The 11986-nt window shown below is 46.4% G+C and overlaps 1 protein-coding gene across 2 annotated transcripts in view; it reads right to left on the reverse strand.

The window, feature by feature from the left end:
- Zfyve1 (zinc finger FYVE-type containing 1) overlaps positions 1-9934 on the reverse strand; it is a 52904-nt gene extending 42970 nt beyond the window's left edge. The window contains exons 1-2 of one of the 2 annotated variants that reach the window (XM_060387821.1): positions 9685-9934; positions 7220-8123 (exon numbers count right to left, since the gene is read on the reverse strand). In XM_060387821.1, coding sequence (XP_060243804.1) covers positions 7220-7702 — 483 coding nt within the window. In that variant the 5' untranslated portion in view covers positions 7703-8123; positions 9685-9934. Of the gene's footprint in view, positions 1-7219; positions 8128-9684 lie in introns of both variants that reach the window. The other variant, XM_021653694.2, reaches the window with a different exon arrangement.
- Between the last annotated feature and the right edge of the window lie 2052 nt (positions 9935-11986).

Genomic DNA, 11986 nt, shown 5'->3' on the forward strand with positions numbered 1-11986 from the left:
GTAGAAAAATCAGGATTCCTTTGGCTCATGACCTACTGACCAAAATGGAGTCCTTTGGGGTTTGAACAAGCCTACCTAAAGAGAGGGCCCCAACAAGCTCCCTAACCAGGAGCCAGGGAACAGAGTTAAGCAGGCCCAGGGCGCGTGACACGAAAACAGAAACGTGGCAGACCCGCCCAGCCAGTCAGGATTGACTTCCCATCCAGTAAGAAAACATCTTTTTCCATTTTTGAGTCCTACTAAAATAAGGTTTCTTTTGGTCAATTAAAAAAAAGGCCAAGTCCCAGTATTTTGAGCAGCACTATTCTGGGACTGTAAACAAGGGAGACAGCCAAGCAACGTGTTGGGTCTTCTTAAAGCACTGGTCTCAGTGAGGTATCCAATGACCCGGCTGAGAGAAGCACACAGTACTCAGCTTGGGTTCCCAAGTCACCGAGTAGCCTACAGCTACTTCCCACTCAAGGAGGGCCTGGCCCACCTGGACACTGTTAGACCCCCTCAACCACCTCGGGACCCCCCACGGTCCGGTAGCTGAGGCGACGAAGTCTCTGGACCCTCCTGAGTCTCAGTCAGTGGTCAGTCGGCATGGTCCTGGGGGAACATGCTTCTCCCAGAGAGGACACTAATGAGAACTTTATAGAAAGTTGAGAGCGGGGTGAAAAGGAGAGTAAGAGGCTGAAGATGGCTCAGGGGTTAGGAGCGTTCACTGCTCTCTTAGAGGAGCCAGGTTTGGCTGCCAGCATCCACATGGCCACTCACAACTGTCAACTGTCTTGAACTGCGGTTTGAGGATGCCGGCCCCTGTGAGCACCAGACATGCTCATGGTACTGTAAACACACACGCAAGCAAAGCACTCGTGAACATAAAATAGAAGCACATAAATCTTAGAAAATGAGGTCACTGGCCTCAATTAGCCAACATACTGATGGAACAAGATGCCTGACTTCCTGAGGACCCAAAAAATAAGAAAATAGCACCTGCTTCCTCCTGTAAGAACCCTAAGCACTAGAAGGCTTATTCTCCTAACCTTTGAGACATTTGCTAAGGGCGTTGCTCTGGCTTCTGGAGATTATGAACGGCCTGTTAGTACAAGTCCTTCATTACTGATTAAATAATAGGTCTCTATCACCTGCGTGCTTCCTCAGTCGGCTCCACTGAGGCCTAGAAAAAAACAGTAAGTGCAACCCCAGAAGTCTACCCACTAGGCTGTACTACCTATTTCACTAGAAGAGGATGGGCTTGCCTAGCAGCAAGAGAGACCAGAATCAGCAAGGGAGTTTGGTTGAACTCTGTGCCCTATGGCGTTTCACCCTCTGGAAAGCTGTTCTGTAGCGAGCCTTCATCTGGCTAGATCTGCTTCTCAATCACTGCATTGTGGACAATTTTTTATCAGATGACCTTAGGGGTCCTCACCTGTGAAACACAATCTACTTCACAAGATTGTTGTCCACCAAGTGACATCCGTGTCCTGATCCCATGGACCTATGACTATGCCAGCTTGTGTGACTAACAGGGCTCAGCAGATGACTCGGTTGAAGACCATGAAACACGGTTGTTATGCTGTCTTGGCAGAACTTATATACTCTTGAGGGTCCTTACAAAGAGATGTCAAGAACAATACAGAAACAAAGAGAATGTGACAGTAAGGCAGAGAAAGACAAAGGGACTGAAGACTGCTCCGCTGCTGGCTTTGAAGTTCACTGACAGGGGCCACAAACCAAGGAATGCACATCCATTCTTTTTTTTTTTTTAAAGATTTCTTTATTTATTATTTATACAGCATTCTGCCTGAATGTGTGCCTATGCACCAGATTTCACTACAGATGGTTGTGAGCCACCATGTGGTTGCTGGGAATTGAACTCAGGACCTTTAGGTTAAGGTTCAGCAAGTGTTCTTAACCTCTGAGCCATCTCTCCAGCCGGCACATCCATTCTTACAGCTAGACAAAACCAAAAGAAACAAAGTCTCCTCCATAGCTTCTAGAAAGAGCACAACCTATCCACCCACTGCAGGACTTCTGATCTCTGAAATGGGAAGGTAATTTGTGTGATAATGTATTACTGCCATATGAGACTAATACACAGCATTATCATTAGGGTTAAATGTCTTGTGCAGGTACTAAGAAAAACTCCTAACACTATAGTAGGAGCTTTTTAATTTTCAGCTATTATAAACCAAGGCTGGAACACAGAGAAAGGGAATTTTAGGGCCAGCTGTGGTGGCACACATCTGTCATCCTAGCACTTGGGACTGGGTTACATAGAAGTTCAAGACCGTGGGCTACCTGGTCAGACTCTGTCCGCATTTTTTTTTTTAACTTTCCATTTATTTGTGTATGGAGGCACATTATTTGTGTATGAATGCACCACAGAGCACACGTGGAGATCAGAGGACAACTGTCCCTCTCCTGGTGTCAAGCACCTTTACCCACTGAACCACTTTACCAGCCTGTCTGAAAAAAAAAAAAAAAAAATTCTTTATTAAAAGAAGAAAAAAGAAAACAAAGCGCAATGCTAACCGCGCTTCTCATGGCCGTGACCTCCTTTAGGGCGTCAACATACACTAGCTGAATGTATCGTCTACACTTGTACTCAACCATGCTTTGTTTTGTACATGCAGCTATCAGAACAGGGTAATTTCTTATGTAAGTTTTCCTTATGACTCCATGAGAACAAATAGTCACCGAAAGTGAACGAACTCTGCTCCAATCCACCGCTGACAACTAACGTTGCTATGATTGATGAACTGTTACTTCCTGGGAAATGGTCAGCATTTGTGACTGAAGGAAAAACAGGAGCCTGCAGCAACCGGGCTGCACACATCACATGCTCCAAAAAACAAAAACAAAAAAGGATGAACAGCAGGTGTCTCTGAGGAGCTGGATTTGTCTCATAACGTATTTTTCTGTCTTTCTAACCCCTTGGTAAGAAACGCGGACCATCTTGGAGCGGTACCTTTTATTCCGGTACTCAGGAGAGAGGCAGGCAGATCACTGAGTTCTACAAAGTAAGTTCCAGGACAGCCAGAGTTACACAAAGGATCTGTCTCAAAAAGAAACATGCACCATACAACTGCAAGGCAGGCATGGCCGTAGTTTCCGTCCTGAGAAGCCTAGGGCAAGAAGGTTACAAGTCCAAGGCTAGCCGGAGCTCCACAGTGAGACGCTGCCACAGACCCTAAGAGGGGGTGGAGACGTGGCTCAGGGATCCCACCGCTCCTGCAGAGAGCCAGAGGTTGGTCCCCAGCAACCATTCCGGGTAGCTCACTACTGCCATGACTCCAGCTTCCCTCCACCACCCTCCTCCGGCCTCCTCTGGCACCTGCACACGTGTGGCACACGTGAACTCAGACAAGCACATACCCACACAGAAGTCAAAACAACTTTTTCATGACAAAAATAAACATGCCTTTCTGAGGGTCATTAGGCATTTCATTAACAGTTGCTAGAGAAGGGAAGGCGCTTTCTTCAGGGGCATAGCCACTGGTAAACCACCCATGCAGTCCACCTGTAAGTGTCCCTAAACAAAAACACTGGGTAACAATAAACAAACAAACAGACAGAAAGGTTCTGTTCTTTTTTTTAATAATTATTTTTACGTGCATTGGTGTTTGTCCTACACATATATCTCTATGAGGGTGTCAGATCCTCTGGAACTAGAATTACAGTCATGAGCTGCCACATGCAGGCTGGGATTTGAACCGGGCCTACGTTCAATCCCCAGCGCCATGTAAACCAGGCTTAGTGGTACAACCTGTAATCCCGGCAGTAAGGTGGGGTCAAAAGAGGTCATAACTCAAGGTCAAGCCAGGCGTGCCCGCAAGCACCTTTGAAGGCAGAGGCAGGCTGATCTCTAAATTCAAATGTATCTACACAGTCAATTACAGGCTATCCAAGGCCTGTGAGGCCCTGCCTCAAAAGAAAAAAACAATTTTCCAGGTCATCCTCTATTGCAGAGAGTGTGCGAAGAACATGGCTACATTAGATGATGTCTTTTAAAGTCTCCAAAAAGAAGACAGGAAAGAGGAGGGGATGAAGCTGGTACAGGTACAGGAAGCAGTGAGCCTAGTGCTGGAGGTAGGAGAGGGGATGGTAAAGGTGGCAGTGCAGGCAGGATGATCCCAAGGGCTTTCAGGCCAGACAGTCTAGCTTAAACAGCAAGCTCTATGTTCAGTGAGTGACCCTGTCACCAAGAATAACTGAAGATCAGCCTCTAGCTTTAGCATGCAAAAAGAGACATATAGCACCCACCCACCCTCACACCCACCCTCACACACACACACACACACACACACACACACACACACACAGATTAGGATAAATATTAAGTAAAAATAAGCATGTATAAGCAAATTTTTAAAAAGGTGTCTGTTGGGGGCTGGAGAGATGGCTCAGTGGTCAAGAGCTCTGCCTGCTTTTACAGAGGTCCTGAGTTCAATTCCCAGCAACCACGTGGTGGCTAACAACCACCTATAGCTTCTACTGCCCTCTACTGGCTCTATGTGCAGATGTACATGCACACAGAGCATTCAAAATAAATAAATAAATAAAATCTTAAAAAAACAAAAAAAGGTGTCTGTCTATACAATACTCATGAAAATTACTGGCTCGTCACTAATCTTCCCCTCATTTTAGAAAAGTGTCAATACCTAACTGTTTCTTTCAGAGGCTGACATTACACCAGAACAAACAAGAACCATCCAGATCCAACTGTTCCATTTATAAAATATTTAGTCCACAATGCTGCCCAATTAGAGCATAATCCATAATGAAGACATTACTGCTGACAAGGGAAGCAGAATGGGATCTGGGTCATTCTTCCATAACTCTGTTAGTTCCTCTCAAACCAATAAAGGAAAGTCTGTGTTAGCAGAGGATCCAGCGACAGTGGAAGCAAATAGGAATCATGACGTAATTCATTTCCATCAACTTATCCACACAGGAGAAAGGCAGAGGTAAAAAAGACCTAATGGATAATTGGGAAATCTCTCTGCCGTCGACTTCCACTGGTGTTCCTCCCTCTGAAGACTGAGTCATCAGCAAGTACTAAGTCAGTGGGCCACAAATACCATGAGGATTCTGGCAACAACAAACTGGTACTGGGCATGAGGCCCCAGGCCCTGTGATGAAGTCTTTTCCACTCCTAATTTCTCACAGTTCTATGAAGGGGAGACGGGGAAGCTGGAGTAAATTGCTGGGGCAGCGCCGCCCATGGGCGCTGAGCTAGGGTGTTAATTCCAAGAGTGAGGCAGTCTTCCCTTCAAAGCCAGCTGAAGGGCCTGCGGCAGATGGCTTACCCAGATGCTTGCCGCCACCAGCACTGAGTGGTTCGATCCCTGGGAAGCTCATGGTGGAAAGAGAGAACCAACTCACACAAACTGTCCCGACTCCACACACGTGCAGTGGGACACACAGGTACCCGATTTGTCATTTTTCTTTTGTTTTGTTTACAGATTTGTTTGCTTATTACATATACAATGTTCTGTCTGCATGTACACCTGTACACCAGAAGAGGGCACCAGATCTCATTATAGATGGTTGTGAGCCACCATGTGGTTGCTGGGAACTGAACTCAGGACTTCTGGAAGAACAGCCAGCGCGCTTAACCTCTGAGCCATCTCTCCAGCCCTGTCATTTTTTTTTTTTAAAAAGCCAACTCAAAATATAATAATATTACATTACCCAAACAGGGCGTGGTAGCACAGGCCTTTAATCCCAGCTCTTTTGAGGCAGAAGCAGGTAGATTCTTCTCTATAGACTGGAGTTCTAGGATAGCCTGGGCTACATACATACATACATACATACAGAAACCTTGTCTCAAACAAATAAACAAACAAAAAAAAAAACCTTACCCTTTCCCCAGTCACTCCTGACTACCACCACCATCTCCCTTCCAGCTTAAGGGACATGAAATTACTATTTCACATGTCCTATCTCTTGCTACCCTCTCCCCAAGTGGGACAAACCAAAGACTCTAGTCATTCTGGAAGCCCTTCCTGGTTTCCGCTGATCACAAGTCACCACAGCTGGCACATTCCTATAAAACGATGTTTTAGTTGATGTAGGTTTATGTGGAGTATGGGTTTGTGCACATGGTGATCTCGGCAGACAAGGGAGGTCACTGGATGCCTGAAACTGGAATTAGAGGCAGTTGTGAGCCTCCTACCACGAGTGCTGAAAACTAAGCTTGGGTTGCCTGCATGAATACTCCACTGCTCTTATCTGCTGACCAATCCTGTCCCATCCAAACTAGATCCTCATAGTCATACACCGATGTTCTGGGAGTGGACCCTCTGGGAAGTAACTGGGATGAGGTCATCAAAATGGAGCCCTGTGATGGGAGGGGTGGCTTAGTGAGCCAAGAAACTTGGGCAGAATCCTCACAGCCCTGCCACACAACAAAGCCCCAGGCACTCTTGGACTTCTCAGCCTCCAGACCTGTGAGCAAAATGAACTTTTACTCCTCACACATAAGTTACCCGGACTCTGGTATTTTGCTATAGCAACAAACAATGAACTAAGAAGCTTGCATCATTAAACCGAAAGAGGCCATCTGAAAGAATACTGTCTTTTGTAAAAGATGTTTCCCACTTCATTAATGAGGATACATGGTCCCTTATCTGTAACATTATTCATGGTGTCCTACATGCAGACCAGTGTTTCGAGCAGCTCCGCCTGCCACTACGGACAGTACTGGTCGGCAACAGGCTACACAGTCTCCTTTCATTATCACAATGTTCCCATTATACAGATGAGAAAACTAAGGCTGGGGGAAAGGTAAATGAATCTGGCCCAACATCATCTACCTGGTAAATAATTCTCAACTCCACAGTCCCAGCACCTCAGGAGGCTGAAATAGGAGGGTTACCAGTTCAAGGCCAGCCTGAACTACCCAGCAAACCCCTGTCTCCAAAAAACCAAAAGGTTACCCAGGCATAGTGGCTTACACCTGCAATCCCAACACTTGGAAAACTGAGGCGGGAGGACTATTGGGACTTCCAGACCAGCTGAGCTAAAATTTCTCAAAACAAAACCACCACCACCAGAACCACAACCAAACCCTAAAACTAACTAACTAAATCTGACTCCCAACATCTTAAAGCTTCTGAAGCCCTAGCTTCCCTTGCTTTTAAGGGGCACTCCCTCCTCCTGGACTGTTTGGGAGACCAACCTCCCAGCAGTGGATTGATACACAGACAGGAGTCCCTAATGGACTTACCTGAATCTCTTCGTTTTCATCGACCAGGAGGAAGCTCACGACCCTCTCTGTCATCTTCTTCCTCTTGGTCTCCTCATCCATCTCTTCCCCCTCCAGGGATTCCTGGACCTTACTGACATGGTACACAGTAATGGGGTGTCTCCTCTTGTTACCCCCTGAGTGAGTCCTCTTCTGGCACTCCACGCACAGGTTGATTTTGCAGGTCTGGCACCTCACGGCTGCCCTCTGCCTAACACCTGGAGAATGCCCGTTGGGGCCCTTGCAGGGGTCACAGTAAGGGACGTGGCCGGCTTTGAGTCTTATCCGCTCATGGTTTCGAAGGCGCTCCTGCCGATGGAGTTCCTCCTCACAGCGGAGACACTGTAAACTGCAGCACTCATCACATTCGAAGACGGCTTCGTCAGTCCCGCTGCAGGCGTAACTCTCCTGGCACATGAGCCCTGGATTTAGGCCCTTCTCTGCTGGGGAAGTCTGGGCACTCATAACTTAGACTTCCCTGGAAACCACCCACCCTGGAACAGTCACTACTGTCCTCTCCCAGGAATGAAGGAAGACAAAGGCTTTGAGTCTGAAGGCGGCTAGTGCTTCCACAGGGTTCTGAACACTTTAAAAAAAAGAGAACCTGTCTGGCTAAGAATTTTTACACCCTCACAAACGTTCGAATTTTTAATTCTCTGCCTCCAAGTCTCTTGTTTCAGCAGCAGTGTCGACTGAGTTTGACGGTTTCATCCTCTGCAAAGTGCAGAGAAAGACGTGATGAAAAATGAACTTGATGGAGTCTCTGATGTACGCTGAGAGGTCTGCTGGGCTCACAAAGGTAGGCTCGTCAGCTGGGCCTCAGCCACAAAGTCACAGTGATTAAATAAGGTGGTGATACCTGGACCTCAAGCCAGTGTTTCAAGAGCTACCTACAACAGAGGAAGAAGATTTCACTCATGTGGGAAAAAAAGCAGAAGTACACCTTAAAAGGAGCAAACAAAAAGAGCACCTAAAGGCTAGGCCAAAACCACTGAGAGAACCCTCATTCTAAAACTGACAGTGGCTTCTTCTAGGACTGGATATATCATCTCAAAAGCATGACTAAGGACCTCCCCTCTGAAAACAATAGCCATGCTGGAACTGGTGATACATTTCTAATCCTCGCACTCAAAAGGCTGAAGCAGGGCTACTGGACTACCTACAAAGGTATCATCTCAAAAAACAAGCCAGCTCTGAGGCACCTGTACTCCAGAGGCAGAGGGGGGTGGATCTCTGTGCATTCCAGGCCAGCAAAGGCTACACAAAGACTGTCTCAAAACAAACACCTATCAACAACAAAACACTTCTAGGCCCAGAGCCTCTAAAAGGTTTTGCAGCTTGTTGCAAAAAGGCTCTGTTTATCTTACTACATTCTGATTCAAAATCACTAAACAGTCTTTGGGAGACTAGCCCTCCACACCTGCTCCTTACATGTGAGAAGTGGAGAAGGCAGTCTGTGAAAAGCTAAAGAAAAATATAATAAAATATAATAAATATAATAAACTTCAGACCTCTCTGAAAGACCTAGACAAACCCCAATTATCCTTTTAAGTGGACTTTTTCAGCTCTGGACAGGTTAAGGCCTAGTAAGGACGCTAAAATTGGCAACAATAGTCCCAATTTCATGTTCAGAAACATAAAACAACTACTGTGCTTCCTTTTGTCCCTTCTTTCTATAGAGGAGGGGAACTGAGAGCAACAGGAGGCAGAATTCCTGCACTATGGTGCACAGGAGAGCCAGGCCCTATAGTGAGTAAAAACAGCTCATTTTCCCTTGTCACTCAAAAACTTTAAAAAAAAAAAAAATACACTTGGGGAGAAATGAAAGGGGGTTTGAGGTCACGTCTACATGTAATTACACTCCTAATTATCCGAGCACTCCCTTCTATTCCAAGAGCACAACAAAGTGTAAAGTCCTCCTTTCAGATAGTCACTCCTCCCTTACAGTAACCAATCTCTCCATCTGATCTTCAGATAAACAAGGAAAGCAAGGGAGTAACCAGGGAATCTTATTTTTACCCTAACCTCAGACGTGCCCAGTCAGCTCGCAAAAGAGAAACAAAAATCAAAACTTGCCACTACTGAGAAAACAGAAGACCAATCTTCAGAAGAACACCTGACACCCCCCCACCCACACACACACACACTACCAGGCCAAGCAAACAATCTGCCCTCTCGGAACCCCCACCTCGACGCCTCTCTCCAATCCCGGGTTCCTCACCCCTACCCTGCTCCCAGATACCACCACCACAACCCAAGGGGTGGCAGCGGAGCCAAGGAACAAAGAAGGCCCCCCCAAATCTCTCACACACCCGCACATCCCGGAGCCGAATCCATTGTTTATGCCACCCCACCCCCACCCGAGCCGCACCCGTCCCCCCTTCCTCCCAGGATCGCCAGAGCCCCGGGACCAGCGCTCTCCCGGGGCTGGGCCGAGACGCCCTCACCCTGCCCGCCGCGGCTCGCAGAGCCCACTCGGAGCAGCTCAGCCACCGCAAGGCGGTGTGGGGGACGCGGGTTGCCGATGGGACCCGGGCTGCTCTAGGGCCCCGGCGGATCCATCCTCAGCTCCATCTCCGCCCCCTCCTCCTATGTTGCCTCCCAGGCTTCCTCCTCTCTTGTTGTCAGTTGGAATCAGCTGATCAGAGTGAACTTCTCCCTGCTCCGACCAACAGGAAGGCATGAACAGCGCAGCCCAGCGAAGGAGGAGCGGCCGGGGGCGGAGCGGAACGACGGCGGGGCGGGAAGGGCGCGCGCGGCCTTTGGGGAGTTGTAGTTTTCTGGGTTGTCCCTCGCCCTCCCACAACCCAGAAATACGGACTCCGGATGACTACAATTCCCAGATGAGAAACGTCGCCCTTGCGAACAGTCTGTGCGGACAGACCAGCAAGCATTTCGGGACTTGGAGTCTCGGCCGGGACTATGGGTTTTTGCAGGTTGCAGTGCGTTTGTTAGGGCAGTGGCCTGGGAAAAAGTATTGTAAATTAGACAAATGATATAATGTTCTATACAGGAGGGAAATGGCACGGCGCATTATTGTTATACATATTTCCTTCAAAAATGCCCAAAGTGGGAAAACACCAGTAAACGTTGAGAGAATGGTGTTTGTTTATGTATAAACAAACAAAATAGTATATGTGTTTTGTTTTCTCTTCAAAGGTATTCAAACCCACTGTTTTGTTCCTACCTAGTCTTTTTCTGTCTTTTTCCCTATATAGGCTGTATAACTTCTAATTTTTAAATTGTGCAAGATAGCTGGGGCACACACTCCAGTAAAATTTAAGATTACAGTGCAGTGCCTGCTAATGTTAATACTGTTATCTGACTTTTTAAAAATAGCTTTGTATTTGTTTAGTACTTTCACTTTTTTCTCATTTATTTCATGGGACACATGGAAAAGATCCTGGTCTGTAATGTCTAGGAAAACTAACTATGTAGGTGGGTAGGGGGAATCGCTCATAATCACTCACATAAAATGCGAGTAAATCGCTCTCCAAAGAAATAAAGGAATTTTCCTGTGTAACTTCTGAAGGCTCTGCCAACTTTAATGTCATATGATTTTATCTCGATAATGGTTAACCCGAGGGAGAAAACTAAGGTTAAAGTTACTTGCCAAGGTACACAGCAAATTACTGACAACATTGAATAAGACCTCATCTCCTAACTTAAGTAAGACATTCTTTTGCCTTCTCATTCAAAGGACATAATTAGATCAGTAGTCAAACCAAATCTACAAAATGGTGAATGAGCTATGTATATGCATTGTATTACTGAAATTTATCTCTTCACAACAGAGAGCTGACAGTGGACAACCTTGGTGAGGAGCCTTTTTTCCTCCCTGCACCACATGGCAAACCAGGGTAGTAAGAACTAAGCTACCTGGGTCACTTTAAAAATTAATTAAGTTTTTATTAGAAAGAAGATGGTGTGGGGAGAGGAAAGAAGGGACGTTTCAAACAAGCCTGAGATTGATTGCATGACAAAGGTTTTATTCCTAGGACTGCCTCCGTGACCACGTGTAGCTCTGCCAGATTATTTCACAACTTTGCTTGTAAAATAAAGACATTGGCCTGTGCATGTAGCTCAGTAGAGATCGTTTGCCTGGCATATACAGGCTCTGGGTTTGATTCCCAGCACACACACACACACACAAATATCATAAGAACAAACATTTAGCATTTTAAGTTTTACTTAGTTATTTTGTGGGGGAGGGGGTGCCAGTGCGTGTGCCCGTGTGTGCAGGTGCATGTTTAGGCCAGGGGCCTAATAATCTTAGTTAGTGTTCCTCAGGAGCCCATCTACCTTGTTCTGTTGAGGGTTTGGGAGAGGTGTGCTTGTTTGCTGGGTTTTTTTTTTTTTTTTTTTTTTTTTTTTGGTTGGTTGGATTTGGCTGTTTGTTGTTTGTTTGAGATCTCTTTTAGTCTGAATGGTTACCAAGAAGGCTAGACTGGCTAGCCAGTGAGCCCCAAAGATCCTCCTGTCTCTGTTGCCCAGCACTAGGGTTAGAAGCATATGCCACAATGCCTGGTGTACTAGGGTTCTCTAGAAGAACAGAACCAGGAGAATATTTATAAAAATGGAGATTAATTAGATTGGTGTCCTAGTTAGGGTTCCTATTGCTGGGATGAAAGACCATGACCAAAAAGTATGTTGGGGAGGTTTACTGGACTCATACTTCCACACTGTAGCCCATTACCAAAAGAAGGCAGAACAGAAACTCAAACAGGGAGTGAACCTGGAGCCAGAAGC

Source organism: Meriones unguiculatus, chromosome 7, assembly GCF_030254825.1.
Source record: "Meriones unguiculatus strain TT.TT164.6M chromosome 7, Bangor_MerUng_6.1, whole genome shotgun sequence".
In the NCBI taxonomy this organism is placed as follows: Eukaryota; Metazoa; Chordata; class Mammalia; order Rodentia; family Muridae; genus Meriones; species Meriones unguiculatus.